Raw genomic sequence first — 22,442 nt, 5'->3', positions numbered from 1 at the left:
AATCCATCAACCTACAATTCTGTATCCAGCAAAACTATGCTTCAAAAGTGAATGAGAAATATTTTCTCAGACAAACAAAAATTGAAGAAATTTTTCACCAATTGACCTTCCTCACAAAAAATGTTAAATTATTTAAGAAAAATGAAAATAACGTCAGAAACTCAGATCTATATAAAGAAGGGAAAAGTGTTAAAGAAAGAATAAAGGAAGGTAAAGTGAAATCTTTTATTTTTCTTATTCTTAACCTAACAGAATAAAGTTTGTTCAAAATAATAATAGCAACAGTGTACTGAATAATTACATGATCTGCTGGATCATGGAAAAAGCAAGAGAGTTCCAGAAAAACATCTATTTCTGCTTTATTGACTATGCCAAAGCCTTTGACTGTGTGGATCACAATAAACTGTGGAAAATTCTGAAAGAGATGGGAATACCAGACCACCTGACCTGCCTCTTGAGAAACCTGTATGCAGGTCAGGAAGCAACAGTTAGAACTGGACATGGAACAACAGACTGGTTCCAAATAGGAAAAGGAGTGTGTATATTGTCACCCTGCTTATTTAACTTCTATGCAGAGTACATCATGAGAAATGCTGGACTGGAAGAAACCCAAGCTGGAATCAAGATTGCCAGGAGAAATATCAATAACCTCAGATATGCAGATGACACCACCCTTATGGCAGAAAGTGAAGAGGAACTAAAAAGCCTCTTGATGAAAGTGAAAGTGGAGAGTGAAGAAGTTGGCTTAAAGCTCAACATTCAGGAAACGAAGATCATGGCATCTGGTCCCATCACTGCATGAGAAATAGATGGGGAAACAGTGGAAACAGTGTCAGACTTTATTTCTTGGGGCTCCAAAATCACTGCAGGTGGTGACTGCAGCCATGAAATTAAAAGACGCTTACTCCTTGGAAGGAAAAGTATGACCAACCTAGATAGCATATTCAAAAGCAGAGACATTACTTTGCCAACAAAGGTCCGTCTAGCCAAGGTTATGGTTTTTCCTGTGGTCATGTATGGATGTGAGAGTTGGACTGTGATGAAGGCTGAGCGCCAAAGAATTGATGCTTTTGAACTGTGGTGTTGGAGAAGACTCTTGAGAGTCCCTTGGACTGCAAGGAGATCCAACCAGTCCATTCTGAAGGAGATCAGCCCTGGGATTTCTTTGGAAGGAATGATGCTAAAGCTGAAACTCCAGTACTTTGGCCACCTCATGCGAAGAGTTGGCTCATTGGAAACGACTCTAATGTTGGGAGGGATTGGGGGCAGGAGGAGAAGGGGACGACAGAGGATGAGATGGCTGGATGGCATCACTGACTCGATGGACTTGAGTCTGGGTGAACTCCAGGAGTTGGTGATGGACAGGGAGGCCTGGCATGCTGGGATTCATGGGGTCGCAAAAAGTCAGACACGACTGAGAGACTGAACTGACTGAACTCAACTAACTGAATAATTATAGTTTATGGAAAAGTGAAATGAATGACAGTGATTTTATAAAGGATGTATTCTACTACAAAGTACCTGCAGTGCCTGTGAAGCAGTATAGTGTTATTTGAAAGTGGATTTAGATTTGTGTAAATATGTATTGTAAGGTCTATGACTACTACTAATTAAAAAGATGAGTATAATTAATATACTAAGAAAGAGAGAAAATAGAATAATAGTAAATGCTCAAAAAAAGCCATAGAAAGCAGTGGAAGAGTGGAATACACACACGTAAGTAAAAAATCAAGGAAAATGAATAGAAAATGATTACAGATATTGTCAGTATTAACCCAGCTCTATCAATAATCACTTTAAATGTGAATGGTCTATATACACCAATTAAAAGACAGACTATCCAAGTGGATTATAAAAAAAAACAAGACTCAACTATATGTTATCTACACACTTTAAATGTAAAGATACATATAGATTAAAAGTAAAAGGATGCTAAAAGATATCCTCCAATTAAAAATAAACAAATTTTAAAAAGTAAATAGATGGAGAAAGATATAACATGCTAACACACTAATCAGATGAAAGTGGGAGTAACTATATTAGTTTTAGACAAAGCAGATTTTAGAGGAAGGAAATTATGTGTATATTTAACAGAGCATCAAAATACATGATACGAAAATGGATAGTACCTGAAGAAGATACAGACAAGTCCACTATTTTAATTAGAGAGTTTAAAACCCCTCTATTAGTAATAAACAGATCCAGCAGGCAGAAAGTTAATAATGGTATAGTTGAACTGAACCGCACCATCAGTCAACGGGATCTAATTGTCATCTGCAGAGTATTTCATCCAACAACAGCAGAATACATTTCTTCAATAGAACATTCAGATGGACCACAATGGAACATTCACCAAGATGGACCTCATTCATGGATCATAAAACAGATCTTAACAAAAAACCAATAGCCTATTATACATAAGAATATAAATACAGTATACTAACGCATATCTTAACAATAACCTGGTAGAATTAGACTAAAAGAGAACTGATGTATAGAACAGTCTTATGGACTCGTGGGAAAATATAAAAATATTTAGGAGAATGACAATGAAACATGTAAAATATCATGTAAAAATGAGTTGCCAGTCCAGGTTCAATGCATTATGGATTTGGATTAAAAAATAAAAATATAATTTAGGGAAAATTCTAGGGTTCACTGGGGAAAAATTTATACCTGTAATTCATTTTGATATTAGAAAAAAAAATCAATTATATAAAGTTTAAAAATAAAATAAAATTAAAAAAAAGAAAAAAAAAAAAATCAAACCCAAAATATACCAGAATAAAAAAATATCAAAATATTTAGAGATTAAACAGTATACTTCCAAATAGCACAAAGGCCAAAGAAGTCTCAAGTGAAGTTTAAACACATTTTGGATTATATGAAAATAAAAATATAATTTATAAAAATTCTAAGCAGTGCTTAGAGGGAAATTTATAGCATAGAATTAATATATTAGAAAAAAAGACCTGATATCAATAATCTCAGCTTCCACCTTAGGAAACTAGAAAAAGAAGAGTAAATCAAACCCAAAGTAAGCAGAAGAAAAGAAATATTAAAAAATTAAAGCAGAAATCAATGAAAGTTATACCAGGAAAACAAAAGAAGAAAAATCAATGAAACCGAAGTCTGGTTCTTTGAAAAGATCAATAAAATAGATAAAAACTGGTCAGATTAACTAAAGTGGGATTTTTTTCCAGGCTGTTTCATCATCCAAAAATCAATTAATATAATCCATCACATCAATAGGCTAAAAAAGAAAAACTACTCGATTATATCAATACATGCAGAAAAATCACTTGACAAAAGTGAACAATATACAGTGAATGAGAATAGAGTGAAGACTTCTTCAACTTCATAAAGAACATCTATAAAAAAAAATCTACCAGGAATACAATACTTAACGGAGAGAAGCTAAATGTTTTAGCCTAAGATCAAGAACAAGGCAATGGTGGTGTTTCTCACCATTCCTACTCAGTGTTGTATTGGAAGTCCTAACAAATGCAGTAAGATGGGAAATGGAAATAAAGTGCATACATATTTGGAAGGAAGACATAAAACTACCTTTGCTAGCAGATGGCATGATTATTTTAAAATTCCAAAAAATCAAAAAAAAAAAAAAAAAACCCTTCTAAAATTAATGAGCCATTAGAGTAAGGTTTAAGAATATGAAGTTAATATATGAAAGTCAATTGTTTTCCTATATACCATTAATGAACAATTGGAATCTATAATTAAAAACACAATACCATTTACGTTAGCACCAGAAAATGAAATACTTAGATATAAATTTAGCAAAACATATATATAAAATCTATATGAGGAAAACTATGAAACTCTCAGGAAAGATATCAAATTACTGGAAAGAGATTCCATGTTCATGGACAGAAAGACTCAATATTGTTAAGATACTAGTAGTTCATGACTTGATCTATAGATTCAATACCATTCAAAATCCCAGCAGTTTAACTTGTGGACATCCAGGAATGTGAAGTCAAGTGGGCCTTCAGATCAGATCAGAGGCCTTAGGAAGCATCATTATGAACAAAGCTAGTGGAGGTAATGGAATTCCAGTTGAGCTATTTCAAATCCTAAAAGATAATACTGTGAAAGTGCTGCACTCAATATGCCAGCAAATTTGGAAAACTCAGCAGTGGCCACAGGACTGGAAAAAGGTCAGTTTTCATTCCAAACCCAAAGAAAGGCAATGCCAAAGAATGTTCAAACTACCGCACAATTCCACTCATCTCACCCACTAGCAAAGTAATGCTCAAAATTCTTCAAGCCAGGCTTCAGCAATATGTGAACTGTGAACTTCCAGATGTTCAAGCTGGATTTAGAAAAGGCAGAGGAACCAGAGATCAAATTGTCAACATCTGTTGGATCATCGAAAAAGCAAGAGAGTTCCAGAAAAACATCTACTTCTGCTTTATTGACTATGCCAAAGCCCTTGACTGTGTGGATCACAACAAACTCTGGAAAATTCTGAAAGAGATGGGAATACCAGACCACCTACCTGCCTCCTGAGAAATCTGTATGTGGGTCAAGAAGCAACAGTTAGAACTGGACATGGAACAACAGACTGGTTCCAAATCAGGAAAGGAGTACATCAAGGCTGTATGTTGTCACCCTACTTATTTAACTTATATTCAGAGTACATCATGAGAAATGCTGGGATGGATGAAGTACAAGTTGGAATCAAGATTGCCAGGAGAATATCAATAACCTCAGATATGCAGATGATACCACCCTTATGGCAGAAAGTGAACTAAAAAGCCTCTTGATGAAAGTGAAAGAGGAGAGTGAAAAAGTTGGCTTAAAACTCAACATTCAGAAAACTAAGATCATGGTATCTGGTCCCATCGCTTCATGGCAAATTGATGGGGAAACAGTGGAAACAGTGACAGACTTTATTTAAGGGGGGCTTCAAAATCACTGAAGATGGTGACTGCAGCCATGAAATTAAAAGACACTTGCTCCTTGGGAGAAAAGTTATGATGAACCTATACAGCATATTAAAAAGCAGAGACATTATTTTGCCAACAAAGGTCCGTCTAGTCAAAGCTGTGGTTTTTCTAGTAGTCATGTAGGGATGTGAGAGTTGGACTATAAAGAAAGCTGAGCACCGAAGAATTGATGTTATTAAACTGTGGTATTGGAGAAGACACTTGAGAGTCCCTTGGACTGCAAGGAGATCCAACCAATCCATCCTAAAGGAATCAGTCCTGAATATTTATTGGAAGGACCGATGCTGAAGCTGAAACTCCAATACTTTGGCCACCTTATGCAAAGAACTGACTCATTAGAAAAGACCCTGATGCTGGGAAAGATTGAAGGCTGGAAGAGAAAGGTACAAGAGAGGATGAGATGGTTGGATGGCATCACCGACTCAATGGACATGAGTTTGAGTAAACTCTGGGAGTTGGTGATGGACAGGGAGGCCTGACATGCTGCCTTCCATGGGGTCTCAAAGAGTGGGACAAGACTGAGTGACTGAATTGAACTGAACTGAACTTACCTTGTGGAAATTAACAAAGTTAACTCTAAAGTTTATATGGAAAGGTCTGAATCAGAATTGCCAACACAATAGTGAAGAACCTCAACAAAGTTAGAGAACTGATGCTACCCAACTTCAAGACTTGCTATAAAGCTATAGTACTTAACATAATATGATGTTGTTGAAAGAATAGACAAATGGATCAGTGCAGCATAATAGAATGCCCAGAAATACACAAATATAGTCAACTGCTCTTTGACGAAAGGAGCAAGGACAATTCATTGGAAAAAGGATAATCTTTTCAACAAATGGTGCTGAAACAACTAGACATCTCCATGTAAAAAATGACCATTAAAAAAACTTACAAAATGAATTACAGATCTAAATATAAAATGCAAAACTATAAAACTTCCAGAAAATAACAAAGGAGAAAAATCTAGGTGACCTTGGGTTTAGTAATGAGTTTTCAGATACACCAAAAGTACGCTCCATGCAAGAAAAAAAGTTGATGAATTGGACTTCATTACAAGTAATAAATTCTGCTATACAAAAGATACTGTTAAGAGAGTGAAAAGACAAGCCACAGACTGAAGGAAAATATTTGCAAAATGCATGTCTGATTGAGGGCTTGTATTGAAATATACAAATAACTGTTAAAGCTCAACAGTAAGAAAATAAACAACCCCATTAATAAATGGGCAAAAGAACTAAACAGATAGTGCACCAAAGAAGATACATGGGTGGCAAATAAGTATATGAAAAGATGCTCAATATTAAATATCATTAGGGAATTGGAAATTAAAACAACAAATGAGATACCACTACACACCTGTTAGAATGGCTAATACCGAGGTGCCAAGATGGCGGAGGAGTAGGACGGGGAAAACACTTTCTCCCCCACAAATTCATCAAAAGAGCATTTAAACGTCGAGTAAATTCCACAAAACAACTTCTGAATGCCGGCAGAGGACATCAGGCACCCAGAAAAGCAACCCAACTCTTCGAAAGGAGGTAGGAAAAAATATTAAAGACAATAAAAGAGACAAAAGAGGAGGGACAGAGTTCCGTCCGGGAAGGAGTCTTAAAAAGAGAGAAGTTTCCAAACACCAGGAAACCTTCTCACTGCGAATCCGTCTTGAGCTTTGGAAGCACAGAGGGCAACATAACAGGGAGAAAAATAAATAAACAATTAAAACTCACAGATTGCGAGCCCTACGGTAACTCCCCCAGCGGAGAAGCAGCGCAGACGCCTGCATCCGCCATTAGCAAGCGGGGGCTGGGCAGGGAGGCGCGGCGCGGGCTGCATCGCTGAGAGTAAGAATCTGGCCTGAATACCCTAATTTGGGCTAGCAAACCAGACTGTGGGATATCTACCATGAGAAAAGCCAGCCCTAACCTAAGACACCGCCAGCCAGCGCCTTGAACAAAGGACTAAACAGAGATAGCCGGCTGCAGACCTTCCCCCTCCGGTGACAGGCAGCCAGAGCCGGAAGGGGGCAATCGCAGCCCCAGAGAGACATTATCTATAAAACTGGTTTCTTTGCTAACTAAAACTTATTGGGGGTCTGGACGGTCAACATCTGCCTGAGAAGGTGCGCCGGTTTTACACCCAGATAACCGAGTGGCGGGGAGGCGATAAGTCACAGCATTGGCGCTCGCCAAACACCTCATCACCTGAGCTGCTCAGACCTGGGAAGAGCACAAAACGCAGGCCCAACTGAGTCTGCGCCTCTGAGGACTACCTGAGTGCCTGAACCTGGCGGCTTGGACCTGGGAGGTGCATGCAACCCAGGGCCAGCCTAGGATTGTTCCCAGCGGAACAACCTAGAGCCTGAGCAGTGTGGGCAGGGAGGCTACAGCGCCCGTGGCGGGGCAGACCCAGTGTGGCTGAGGCACTGCGGCGCATGCCAGTGTCATTTGTTTGTAGCATCCCTCCCTCCCTCCCCACAGTGCGACTGAACAAAGAGAAGAAATACAGCTCCACCCACAGAACACCGACACAAGCTTCCCTAACCAGGAAACCTTGACAAGCCACCTCTACATACCCACACACAGCGAGGAAACATACAATAAAGAGAACTCCACAAACTGCCAGAATACAGAAAGGACTCCCAAACTCAGCAATTTAAACAAGATGAAGAGACAGAGGAATGCCCAGCAGATAAAGGAACAGGATAAATGCCCACAAAACCAAACAAAAGAGGAAGAGATAGGAATCTACCTGATAAAGAATTTCAAATAATGATAGTGAAATTGATCCAAAATCTTGAAATTAAAATGGAATCACAGATAAATAGCCTGGAGACAAGGACTGAGAAGATGCAAGAAAGGTTTAACAAGGACCTAGAAGAAATAAAAAAGAGTCAATATATAATGAATAATGCAATAAATGAAATTAAAAACACCCTGGAGGCAACAAATAGTAGAATAACAGAGGCAGAAGATAGGATTAGTGAATTAGAAGATAGAATGGTAGAAATAAATGAATCAGAGGGGATAAAAGAAAAACGAATTAAAAGAAATGAGGACAATCTCAGAGACCTCCAGGACAATATTAAACGCTACAACATTCGAATCATAGGGGTTCCAGAAGAAGAAGACAAAAAGAAAGACCATGAGAAAATACTTGAGGAGATAATAGTTGAAAACTTCCCTAAAATGGGGAAGGAAATAATCACCCAAGTCCAAGAAACCCAGAGAGTCCCAAACAGGATAAACCCAAGGAGAAACACCCCAAGACACATATTAATCAAATTAACAAAGATCAAACACAAAGAACAAATATTAAAAGCAGCAAGGGAAAAACAACAAATAACACACAAGCGAATTCCCATAAGGATAACAGCTGATCTTTCAATAGAAACTCTTCAAGCCAGGAGGGAATGGCAAGACATACTTAAAATGATGAAAAAAATAACCTACAGCCCAGATTATTGTACCCAGCAAGGATCTCATTCAAGTATGAAGGAGAAATCAAAAGCTTTCAGACAAGCAAAAGCTGAGAGAATTTGCACCACCAAACCAGCTCTCAACAAATACTAAAAGATATTCTCTAGACAGGAAACACAAAAATGGTGTATAAACTCAACCCAAAACAATAAAGTAAATGGCAATGGGATCATACTTATCAGTAATTACCTTAAACGTAAATGGGTTGAATGCCCCAACAAAAAGACAAAGACTGGCTGAATGGATACAAAAACAAGACCCCTACATATGTTGTCTACAAGAGACCCACCTCAAAACAGGGGACACATACAGACTGAAAGTGAAGGGCTGGAAAAAGATTTTCCATGCAAATAGGGACTAAAAGAAAGCAGGAGTCACAATACTCATATCAGATAAATTAGACTTTAAAACAAAGGCTGTGAAAAGAGACAAAGAAGGTCACTATATAATGATCAAAGGATCAATCCAAGAAGAAGATATAACAATTATAAATATATATGCACCCAACATGGGAGCACCGCAGTATAAAGACAAATGCTAACAAGTATGAAAGGAGAAATTAACAATAACAATAATAGTGGGAGACTTTAATACCCCACTCACACCTATGGATAGATCAACTAAACAGAAAAATTAACAAGGAAAAAAAAAAAAAAAAAGTGTGTAAGGCAACTGGAAATTTAAACATCACTGGATATTTGATGATATTAAGAATTTATTCTTAAAAAAAAAAAAAAAGAAACCAATATTCATTGCAATACTATTTACAATAGCCAAGAAATGAAATCATGAATAAAGAAGATGTGGTACATGTATACAATGAAATATTACTCAACATTAAAAGGAGTGAAATAATGCCATTTGCAGCGACATGGATAGACCTAAAGATGATTATACTAAGTGAACAAAGTCAGAGAAAGACAAATCGTATGATATCACATATGTGAGATCTTAAAAATGATATAAATGAACTTATTTACAAAACGGACAGACCCAAAGACATAGAAAACAAACTTATGGTTCCCAAAGAGGAAAGAGGAGAGGGATAAATTAGGGATATTAGATTAATAGATACACTCCTATATATAAATCAGAAAAAAGCAACAAAGTCCTACTGTATAGCACAGGGAACTCTACTCAGTATTCTGTAATAACCTATAAGGGAAAGAATCTGAAAATAATATGTGTAACTGAATCATTTTGGTGTATACCTGAAACTAAAGAACACTGTGAATCAATTATATTTCAATTAAAAATAAATAAATAAATAAAGAATTTAAAAAAAAAAAAAAAAAAAATGGCTACCCAAAAATACAGACAACAACAAAATACTGATAAGAATGTGGAGCAGTAGGAACTTTCATTCATTGCTGATGAAGAACACTGGAGTGGGAAATGGCAGCCCACTCCAGTGTTCTTGCTTTGAGAATCCCAGGGATGGGGGAGCCTGGTGGGCTGCTATCTATGGGGTCACACAGAGTCAGACACGACTGAAGTGACTTAGCAGCAGCAGGAACTTTCATTCATAGCTGACGGGAATGCAGGATAGTATAGTCACTTTGGAAGACAGTTTGGCAGTTTCTTAAAGAGCTAGATATAGTCTTACTTTAAAACCCAGCAATCATACTCCCAGGTATCATGCAAATGAATTTTTAATTCATTTCATTTTCAAAAATTGGAAGCAACCAAGTTGTCCTTTCCTAGTGGCTCAAACGATAAAGAATCTGCCTGCAATGTGGGAGACCTGGGTTCAATCCCTGGGTTGGGAAGGTCTCCTGGAGAAGGGCATGGCAACCCACTGCAATATTCTTGCCTGGAGAATCCCATAGACAGAGGAGCCTGGCAGGCTATAATCCACGGGGTCACAAAACGTCAGACATGATTGAGTGACTAAGCACAGCAGCAAAATGTCCTTTAATAGATGAGTTGATAAACAAGCTATACATCCATACAGTGGGATATTATTCAATGATAAATGAACTGTCAAGCCTTGAAAAAGTTTAGAGGAATCTTAAATGTATATTGCTAGGTGAAAGAAGCCAGTCTAAAAAGTCTGCGTACCCTATGATTCCACCTATATGACATCTTGGAAAAGACAAAACTATAGAGACAGTAGAAAGTCAGTGGTTTTTAGGAGTTGTGGGAATGGAGGCAGGGAAAGATGAATAGGCAGAGTATGGGCATATTTAGGGCAGTGAAACTGTTCTGTATGATACTGTAATGGCGGATATATGTCATTTATACATTTGTCGTAACACATAGAACTATCAGAGTACACTCTCATGTAAACCATGTAATTAATATATCAAGTACCAGTTCATTAATTTTAACAAATGTATGACACTAATGCAAGATGTTAATGCCAGGAAAAAGTGGGGGTGATGTGAAGAGGGGAAATATGAGCACTTTGTGTACTTTCTACTTAGTTTTTTGATAAACTTAAAACTTAAAAACAGGAAAATAAAGATTAGAGGACTATTACCAGAATGTCAAAAGTGGTTGTGTTATGGGCTTTCCTGGTAGTCCAGTGGTTAAGAATCTGCCTTGCAGTTCAGGAAACATGGGTTCGAGCCTTGGTCCAGGAAGATCCCACATGCCGCGGGGCAATTAGGTCCATATACCTTAACTACTGAGCCAGCACAACCTAGAGCCCATGCTCCAAAAGAAGAGAGTAGCCGGTGCTCACTGCAACTGGAGAAAGCCTGTGCACAGAAATGAAGACCCAGCACAGCCAAAAATTAAAATGAATAAATAAGTAAATAAATTTTTTAAATTTTTATTATTATTATTTTTTTACTTTACAATATTGTATTGGTTTTTCCATACATCAACATGCATCCACCACGGGTGTACACGTGTTCCTTCTGGTGGTAGAATTATGTATGATTTTTCTTTCCTATATATGTTTCTTTTTAATTGTCTTATTATAGTATAATTCACATGCAGCAAAATCACCCTTTTAAATACACCTAAAACTAGTACAATGTTATATGTTAATTTTATCTCAATTGTAAAAGTTAAAAAATAAATAAAATTTAACAGTTCACCCTTTTTTTCATCCTCCTCCAGGGGATCTTCCCAACCCAGAGAGTACAGTTTTGTGAGTTTTGACTAATGGTACCACCATAATCAAGATATAAGCTCCATCACTCTCAAAATTTACTCTGTATCCCTTTATAGTAAAATCCTTCCCCCACCTTAGTCCTTGGCAACTACTTATCTTTTTTCTGTCCCTTGTCCAGATTAAAAATAATTAATTGTAATCATGCAGTATGTAGGGCTTCCCTGATGGCTTAGATGGCAAAGAATCTGCATGCAATTCGGGAGACCTGGGATCATTCCCTGCATTGGGAAGATCCCCTGGAGGAAGGCATGGCAGTCCACTCCAGTATTCTTGCCTGGAGAATCCTCATGGACAGAGGAGCCTGGTGGGCTACAATTCACAGGGTTGCAAAGAGTCAGATACGACTGAGCAACCAACACAAATACAGTATGTAGACTTTGAATCTGGCTTTTTTCATCTAGCATAATGCCTTTGAGGGTCATCCATGTTTGTCTGTATCAGTCTTTCATTTCTTTATATTGCTGAATAATATTCTTTCGTTTGCATGTTTTAAAATTCATCAGTTGAAGGACGTTTATGTTGCTCTCAGGTTTTCCAGACTGACTAAATCCATTTTAAACATATAGTACAGATTTTGGTTTGAATATATGTTTTGTTTTAGTTGGAAAAATACCTAGGTGTGAGATTGCTGAGTGGTATAGTTAAGGGTATATTTAACTTTAGAAGAAACTGCCAAGTTGTTTTACAACCATATTGTATAAGGAGAGCTACAGTTGCTTCATTTCCTCACCAGCACTTAGTATATTCAGATTTTTTGCATTTATCAATTCTAATAAGTTAGTCCTCATGGTTTCAGTTTTCATGATATGTCCTCATGGTCTCAATTTTTCATTTCCCTGATGACTAATGATGTGTGTGACATTTGTGAATCTTCCTTGGTGAAGTGTCTATTCAAATTTTAATCCCATTTTTGAATTGGGTTGTTGGTTTCCTTATTCTTAAGTTTTGAGATTTCTTTATATTTTCTGAATGTGCTTGTGCTCAGTCACCCACTCATGTCTGACTCTTTGTGACTCCAGGGACTGTAGCCCACTAGGCTCCTCTGTCGATGCGATTTCCCAGGCAAGAATATTGGAGTGGGTTGCCATTTCCTCCTCCAGGGGATCTTCCCAACCCAGAGATCAAACCCACGTCTCTTACGTCTCCTGCATTGGCAGGTGGATTCTTTACCACTGCTCCACCCGGGAAACTGTATATTCTGGATAAAAGTCCTTTATCAGTAATGTGATCTGCAAATAATTTCTTCTAGTTGGTGGCTTTCCTTTTTATTCTCTTAACGTTTTTCAAAAGCAGAAGTTCTTAATTTTGATGAATTCCTATTTTATAAAATTTCTTTTATGAATTGTACTTTTGGTGTCATATCTAAGAACTCTTCACCTAACCTAAGATCACAACTATAGTCTCCTGTATTTTCTTTTAGAAGTTTTAAAGTATTGGGGTTTACATTAAAGTGTGTCTATGATACATCTTGAGTTAATTTTTGTAGATGGTATGAGATATAAGGGCTTCCCTGGTGGCTCAGAGGGTAAAGCATCTGCCTGCGATGCAGGAGACCTGGGTTTGATCCCTGAGTCAGGAAGATCCCCTGGGGAAGGAAATGGCAACCCACTCCAGTACTCTTGCCAGGAAAATCCCATGGACAGAGAAGCCTGGTAGACTTCAGTCCATGGGATCACAAAGAGTCGGACACGACTGAGCGATTTCACTTTCAACTACAAAATTAGTGAGATATAAAGTTCATATTATTTTATGTTTTGCTTATGATTGTCCAAGTAGTCCAGCAGCATTTGTTGAAAGGCTATTTTTTCTCCATTGAATGGCCTTTGCATCTTTGTTGAAAATCAATAGAGCCATAAATGTGGGTCCCTTCTCTGTTTGTTGACTCTTCATTCTATTCCATTGGCATATTTGTCTAACCTTTTTCCAAAACCACACTGACTTTAAAACTATATTTTTACATTGCCTTGAAATCACATAGCGTGTACCTTCCAACATATTTCTCTTTCAAAATCGTTTTGGTCATGCTGCTTTTTTTGCCATTCTTTAGAAGATGTAGAACTCTCCAGATTATTCATCTTTCCTTGAGTAAGCTTTGGTAATTGTGTCTTTCAAATAATTCATCCATTTCATCTAAGATATTAAGCTAACTGGTGTAAAGTTATTCATAATGTCTCCTTTTTATTCTTTAGTATCTGTAGAATCTATAATGAAGACTTCTCTTTTGTCCCTATATTAGTAATTTGCATCTTCTATTTTTGTTAATCTTGCTAGAAGTTTATCAATTTTACTGATTGTCATAGAAAGCCAGATTTTGGTTTCACTGATTTTTTTCTATTGATTTTTGTGTTCAATTTCACTGACTTCTGCTTTTTATTATTCATTCCTTCTATTTTCTCTTGGTTTATTTTATCCCACTTTTGCTAGTTTCATAAGGCATTGATTTGAGACTGTTCCCCTTTTCTACTGTGAAGAAGTGAAGTGTGAAGTGAAGTCGCTCAGTTGTGTCTGACTCTTTGCAACCCCATGGACTGTAGCCTACTACGCTCCTCTGTCCATGGGATTTTCCAGGCAAGAGTACTGGAGTGGGTTGCCATTTCCTTCTCCAGAGGATCTTCCTGACCCAGGGATCAAACCCAGGTCTCCCGCACTGTAGGCAGACGCTTTACCGTCTGAGCCACCAATTTCGACTATAGGTACTTATAAATTTCTCTTTAAGTACTTCATTAGTTGAATCCCACTAATTTTGATATGCTATCTTTCATTTTCTTTTAGTACAAAATACTTTCTAATTTCCCTTCAGTGACAGGCTGTTTATTAATTTTGTTGCGGTTTAATCACTCCGTCATGTCTGACTGTTTTGCAACCCATGGAATGTAGCCTGCCAGGCTTCTCTGTCCGTGGGATTTCCCAGGCAGAATATTGGCATGGGTTGCAATTTCCTTCTCCAGGGCATCTTCCCGACCCAGAGATAGAATCCATGTCTCATGCATTGGCAGTCAAATTCTTTAATGCTGAACCACCAGGGAAGCCTGTCCATGGGATTACCAGCATATTAAAAGTGGTTTCTTCTTGGGCTTGAATTGTGTGTATGGAATGTTTCTTTTTTTCCCATATACTTTTATGTTTTTTTTTTCTATGTTTTTGTGTGTTTTCCAGTTTTCTACACTGATCCCAACAAATTCATCGAAAGAACATTTCAACGCTGAGTAAATTCCACAAAACAACTTTTGAATGCTGGCAGAGGACATCAGGCACCCAGAAAAGCAGCCCATTGTCTTTGAAAGGAGATGTTTTATCAACGGTGCTGTACAGGTGGAGAAGTCTGGAGGCTACTATAAAAATAAGACTGAAAACCAGAAGCAGGAGGCTTAAGTCCAAATCCTGAGAACACCAGAGAACTCTTGACTCCAGGGAACATTAATCGACAGGAGCTCATCAAACGCCTCCATACCTACACTGAAACCAAGCACCACCCAAGGGCCAACAAGCTCCAGAGCAAGACATACCATACAAATTCTCCAACAACATAGGAACACAGCCCTGAGCTTCAATATACAGGCTGCCCAATGTCAATCCAAACCCACTGACGTCTCATAACTCATTACTGGACACTTCATTGCACTCCATAGAGAAGAAATCCAGCTCCACCCACCAGAACACCGACACAAGCTTCCCTAACCAGGAAACCTTGACAAGCCTCCCGTCCAATCCCACCCACAGTGAGGAACCTCCACAATAAAGAGAACTCCACAAACTGCCAGAATACAGAAAGTCCACCCCAAACACAGCAATATAAATAGGATGAAGAGACAGAGGAATACCCAGCAGGTAAAGGAACAGGATAAATGGCCACCAAACCAAACAAAAGAGGAAGAGAGGGAATCTGCCTGATAAAGAATTCCGAATGATGATAGTGAAAATGATCCAAAATCTTGAAATCAAAATGGAATCACAGATAAACAGCCTGGAGACAAGGATTGAGAAGATGAAAGAAAGGTTTAACAAGGACCTAGAAGAAATAAAAAAAGAGTCAATATATCATGAATAATGCAATAAATGAGATCAAAAACACTCTGGAGGGAACAAATAGTAGAATAATGGAGGCAGAGGATAGGATTAGTAAAGTAGAAGACAGAATAGTAGAAATAAATGAATCAGAGAGGAAAAAAGAAAAATGAATTAAAAGAAATGAGGACAATCTCAGAGACCTCAAGGACCATGTTAAACGCCCCAACATTCAAATCATAAGAGTCCCAGAAGAAGAAGATAAAAAGAAAGACCATGAGAAAATACTTGAGGAGATAATAGCTGAAAACTTCCCTAAAATGGGGAAGGAAATAATCACCCAAGTTCAAGAAACCCAGAGTGTCCCAAACTGGATAAACCTAAGGTGAAACACCCCAAGACACATATTAATCAAATTAACAAAGATCAAACACAAAGAACAAATATTAAAATCAGCAAGGGAAAAACAACAAATAACACACAAGGGGATTCCCATAAGGATAACAGCTGATCTTTCAATAGAAACTCTTCAGGCCAGGAGGGAGTGGCAAGACAAACTTAAAGTGATGAAAGAAAATAACATACAGCCCAGATTACCGCACCCAGCAAGGATCTCATTCAAATATGAAGGAGAAATCAAAAGCTTTACAGACAAGCAAAAGCTGAGAGAATTCAGCACCACCAAACCAGCTCTCCAACAAATGCTAAAGGATCTTCTCTAGACAGGACACACAAAAAGGGTGTATAAACTCGAACCCAAAATAATAAAGTAAATGGCAACGGGATCATACTTATCAATAATTACCTTAAATGTTAATGGGTTGAATGCCCCAACCAAAGACAAAGACTGGCTGAATGGATACAAAAACAAGACCCCTATATATGTTGTCTACAAGAGACCCACCTCAAAACACGGGACACCTACAGACTGAAAGTGAGGGCTGGAAAAAGATATTCCACACAAATAGAGACCAAAAGAAAGCAGGAGTAGCAATACTCATATCAGATAAAATAGACTTTAAAACAAAGGCTGTGAAAAGAGACAAAGAAGGACACTACATCATGATCAAAGGATCAATCCAAGAAGAAGATATAACAATTATAAATATATATATGCACCCAACATAGCACCACAATATGTAAGACAAATGCTAACAAGTATGAAAGAGGAAATTAACAATAACACAATAATAGTGGGAGACTTTAATACCCCACTCACACATATGGATAGATAAACTAAACAGAAAATTAACAAGGAAACACAAACTTTAAATGATACAATAGACCCGTTAGACCTAATTGATATCTATAGGACATTTCACCCCAAAATAATGAATTTCACCTTTTTCTCAAGTGCATATGGAATCTTCTCCAGGATAGATCATATCCTAGGCCATAAATCTAGCCTTGGTAAATTCAAAAAAATTGAAATAATTCCAGGCATCTTTTCTGACCACAATGCAGTAAGATTAGATCTTAATTACAGGAGAAAAACTATTAAAAATTCCAACATATGGAGGCTGAACAACACGCTGCTGAATAACCAACAAATCACAGAAGAAATAAAAAAAGAAATCAAAATATGCATAGACGAATGAAAATGAAAACACAACAACCCAAAACCTGTGGGACACTGTAAAAGCAGTGCTAAGGGGAAGGTTCATAGCAATACAGGCATACCTCAAGAAACAAGAAAAAAGTCAAATAAATAACCTAACTCTACACCTAAAGCAACTAGAAAAGGAAGAAATGAAGAACCTCAGGGCTAGTAGAAGGAAAGAAATCTTAAAAATTAAAGCAGAAATAAATGCAAAAGAAACAAAAGAGACCAGAGCAAAAATCAACAAAGCCAAAAGCTGGTTCTTTGAGAGAATAAATAAAATTGATAAACCATTGGCCAGACTCCTCAAGAAACAAAAGGAGAAAAATCAAATCAATAAAATTAGAAATGAAAATGGAGAGATGACAACAGACAACACAGAAATACAAAGGATCATAAGAGACTACTATGAGCAATTATATGCCAATAAAATGGACAACTTGGAAGAAATGGACAAATTCTTAGAAAAGTACAACTTTCCAAAACTGAACCAGGAAGAAATAGAAAATCTTAACAGACCCATCACAAGCACGGAAATTGAAACTGTAATCAGAAATCTTCCAGCAAACAAAAGCCCAGGTCCAGTTGGCTTCACAGCTGAATTCTACCAAAACTTTAGAGAAGAGCTAACACCTATCCTACTCAAACTCTTCCAGAAATTGCAGAAGAAGGTAAACTTCCAAACTCATTCTATGAGGCCACCATCACCCTAATACCAAAACCTGACAAAGATGCCACAAAAAAAGAAAACTACAGGCCAATATCACTGATCAACATAAATGCAAAAATCCTTAACAAAATTCTAACAATCAGAATCCAGTGACAAATTAAAAAGATCATACACCATGACCAAGTGGGCTCTATCCCAGGGATGCAAGGATCCTTCAATATCTGCAAATCAATCAATGTAATACACATTAACAAATTGAAACATAAAAGCCATATGATTATCTCAATAGATGCAGAGAAAGCTTTTGACAAAATTCAACATCCATTTATGATAAAAAAAAAAACTCTCCAGAAAGCAGGAATAGAAGGAACATTCCTCAACATAATAAATGCTATATATGACAAATCTACAGCAAACATTATCCTCAATGGTGAAAAATTGAAAGCATTTCCCCTGAAGTCAGGAACAAGACAAGGGTGCCCACTCTCACCACTACTCTTCAAAATAGTTTTGGAAGTTTTGGCCACAGCAATCAGAGCAGAAAAAGAAATAAAAGGAATCCAAATTGGAAAAGAAGAAGTAAAACTCTCACTGTTTGCAGATGACATGATCCTCTACATAGAAAACCCTAAAGACTCCACCAGAAAATTACTAGAACTAATCATTGAATATAGTAAAGTTTCAGGATATAAAATCAACACACAGAAATCCCTTGCATTCCTATACACTAACAGTGAGAAAACAGAAAGAGAAATTAAGGAAACAATTCAATTCACCATTGCAAAGAAAAGAACAAAATACTTAGGAACATATCTACCTAAAGAAACTAAAGACCTATATATAGAAAACTATAAAACACTGGTGAAAGAAATCAAAGAGGACACCAATAGATGGAGAAATATACCATGTTCATGGATCGGAAGAATCAATATAGTGAAAATGAGTAAACTACCCAAAGCAATCTATAGATTCAATGCAATCCCTATCAAGCTACCAACGGTATTTTTCACAGAGCTAGAACAAATAATTTCACAAATTGTATGGAAATACAAAAGACCTCGAATAGCCAAAGCAATCTTGAGAAAGAAGAATGGAACTGGAGGAATCAACCTGCCTGACTTCAGGCTCTACTACAAAGCTACAGTCATCAAGACAGTATGGTACTGGCACAAAGACAGAAATATAGATCAATGGAGCAAAATAGAAAGCCCAGAGATAAACCCATGCACCTATGGACAACTTATGTTTGACAAAAGAGGCAAGAATATACAATGGAGAAAAGACAATCTCTTTAACAAGTGGTGCTGGGAAATCTGGTCAACCACTTGTAAAAGAATGAAACTAGACCACTTTCTAACACCATACACAAAAATAAACTCAAAATGGATTAAAGATCTAAACGTAAGACCAGAAACTATACAACTCCTATAGGAGAACATAGGCAAAACACTCTCAGACATAAATCACAGCAGGATCCTCTATGACCCACCTCCCAGAATATTGGAAATAAAAGCAAAAATAAACAAATGGGACCTAATTAAACTTAAAAGCTTCTGCACAACAAAGGAAACTATAAGCAAGGTGAAAAGACAGCCTTCAGAATGGGAGAAAATAATAGCAAATGAAGCAACTGACAAAGGACTAATCTCAAAAATATACAAGCAACTCCTGCAGCTCAATTCCAGAAAAATAAACGACCCAATCAAAAAATGGGCCAAAGAACTAAGCAGAAATTTCTCCAAAGAAGACATACAGATGGCTAACAAACACATGAAAAGATGCTCAACATCACTCATTATCAGAGAAATGCAAATCAAAACCGTAATGAGGTACCATTTCACCCCTGTCAGAATGGCTGCTATCCAAAAGTCTACAAGCAGTAAATGCTGGAGAGGGTGTGGAGAAAAGGGAACCCTCTTACACTGTTGGTGGGAATGCAAACTAGTACAGCCACTATGGAGAACAGTGTGGAGAGTCCTTAAAAAACTGGAAATAGAACTGCTATACGACCCAGCAATCCCACTGCTGGGCATACACACCGAGGAAACCAGAACTGAAAGAGACACGTGTACCCCAATGTTCATCACAGCACTGTTTATAATAGCCAGGACATGGAAGCAACCTAGATGTCCATCAGCAGACGAATGGATAAGAAAGCAGTGGTACATATACACAATGGAGTATTACTCAGCCATTAAAAAGAGTACATTTGAATCAGTTCTAATGAGGTGGATGAAACTGGAGCCGATTATACAGAGTGAAGTAAGGCAGAATGAAAAACACCAAGTTGGAAATATCTTTTCCCTGTTTCTTGCTTATCTGTCTTTTCATTTCAATTTTGATCATCAGTGCCAACCTTACTGGGTCATTGTAAAGTCAAATACTGCTACTGCTACTGCTAAGTCACTTCAGTCGTGTCTGACTCTGTGTGACCCCATAGATGGCAGCCCACCAGGTTCCCCCATCCCTGGGATTCTCCAGGCAAGAACACTGGAGTGGGTTGCCATTTCCTTCTCCAATGCATGAAAGTGAAAAGTGAAAGTGAAGTCGCTCAGTCATGTCTGACTCTTAGCGACCCCATGGACTGCAGCCTACCAGGCTCCTCCATCCATGGGATTTTCCAGGCAAGAGTACTGGAGTGGGGTGCCACTGCCTTCTCCGAAAATCAAATAAGGAAAGCATATAAAACACTGAGGCCATTGTAGGGGTTCTGTAAATATCGTCTATGCCTCTTTCCTTGATGTACACTAAAATGGATGGAACCTGTGATTGCTCTCGATTTTGTGATTGGGCCATGTTTTCTAACCAGCATATTCTCCATCTCCTTCCTCACAGATTCAGAGACATATTGTGTGTTTCAAGACAAGAAGTATAGAGTCGGTGAGAGATGGCATCCTTACCTGGAACCTTATGGGTTGGTTTACTGCGTCAACTGTATCTGCTCTGAGGTACAGTTCCCAATGGCATGTGATTTCCGCTTTGCTCTTCAGCAGGCAGACATGCACTCAAGTGCCTAGATGGCCTGGGAGCATGGGTGATTAAAAACCTAAAAGAAGTTAGGAGACAGATTGCAAGGAAAAATACACATCTCCTGTCTTTTTCTTCTATTGCTTTTTGGCTTGATTTTCATGGGATCTCACTGAGTATTTGCTGTAGATACTTAAGCGGTCTCTTAGCCGAATGATGTAGGACATGGAAAAAGTAGAGTGCAGGAAAAGGCTCAATATAATGCCTGGATCATAAGACAACATTGTTTTTTAATATCATTTTCAAGACTGGTCGTTAGCTAGGAGATTAGGACAGATTATAAACTGGTTCACTGAAAGAGTGTATTTTATGTGGTTTCAGTGAATGACTATAATTACTAATAGGATTGAGGTGTTGAAACCTTGGCCTGTACCTAGTGAGGATTAGAGTCCTCTTGGCTTGGCCTTGGCTCCTGTCCAGTCACTCAAAGAGGCATTTGGATAGCTCTGCAGTAGACAAAGCAGGTAGTCCCATGGCCGTGACCCAGGATCACAGCTACGGTCCATCTTTCTGAACAAGCCTCTTCCGTCATACGCTAAGCCAGGGTTTCTCAGCCTCTACACTCTTGATATTTGGGGACAGATAATTTCTTGTTGTGGGGAGCTGTCCTGTCTATTGTGAGATATTTAACAGCACCCCTGGCCTCTATCCACTAGAAGCCAGTAGCATCCACCTCAGTTGTGGCAACCAAAAATATCTCAGGACATGCCCAAGGTTACTTGGAGAGCAAAGTGGTTCCTGGTGGATAACCAATGCACTAGGCCAATTGGGAAAAGAGACCTTATACTCGGCCTTGAGAATTGAGAATTTTGAACATGTAGAAAGAATTTTCAAGACCTGCCTCTCACTTGAGTCCTCATGGAACAACTGAAACCCCTCACTAGTGCCCAGGAGTCCTAACTTGCAAGCCTGATTCTTTTGCCATTTGAACAGAAAATTTGGCTTTCAGAATTTTGAGCATGTGGAAACCTAACCTTTAGGCAACATCAGGTAGTTTTAAGAAACTGCAGGGCTCTAGAATCAAGACAGACCAAGTTTCCAACCCTGGCTCTGCGACTTCTGAGCTGTGTTATGTTAAGCAAGTTATTTAACCTCTCTTAGATTCCTTCAGCTTCTTCTTCTTTAAAATGGTATAGTGGTATTACCTATTTCATAGGATTATGACAAGGGTTAAATTTACTAATCTGTCTCAGTGCATTAAAACAATGCTTGGTCATAGTCAATATTTGAGAAATGCTAACTGCTGTAACATTACCATCATTATGGTTATTATTTTTATTAATTTGTATTAGCTCTAGAACAGACACCAATGTAAAGCATTAAGAAGGAATCAGTTTGACCTCAGCCAGGTGGAGTAGTTTCTGATGTGCTCTGGTGATCTTCAAGATGATACCACCTGGCTCTGAGGAGTGTGCCATATAAGGAGGCTCCGTGGTGTTTCCAAATGTAGTGCTCCAAAAATGTATTCTAGGAAGTACGCAAGAAAAGAAAAAAAAAGTTGTGCTAAGGTTATTTGAATTTAAATGGCTAGGGCAGTTATTAAACAGAGTATCTAGAGACTGAGTAA

At 37.9% G+C, this 22,442-nt stretch overlaps 1 protein-coding gene across 1 annotated transcript in view; it reads left to right on the top strand.

Moving 5' to 3' along the window:
* Window positions 1-22,442, top strand: part of CHRDL1 (chordin like 1) — a 126,531-nt gene that overhangs the window by 10,911 nt on the left and 93,178 nt on the right. The window contains exon 2 of the mRNA XM_070366617.1: window positions 20,684-20,796. Coding sequence (XP_070222718.1) covers window positions 20,684-20,796 — 113 coding nt within the window. The remainder of the gene's footprint in view (window positions 1-20,683; window positions 20,797-22,442) is intronic.

This window comes from Bos mutus, chromosome X (assembly GCF_027580195.1).
Source record: "Bos mutus isolate GX-2022 chromosome X, NWIPB_WYAK_1.1, whole genome shotgun sequence".
NCBI lineage: Eukaryota > Metazoa > Chordata > Mammalia > Artiodactyla > Bovidae > Bos > Bos mutus.
This window is presented reverse-complemented; position numbering and strand designations above follow the sequence as displayed.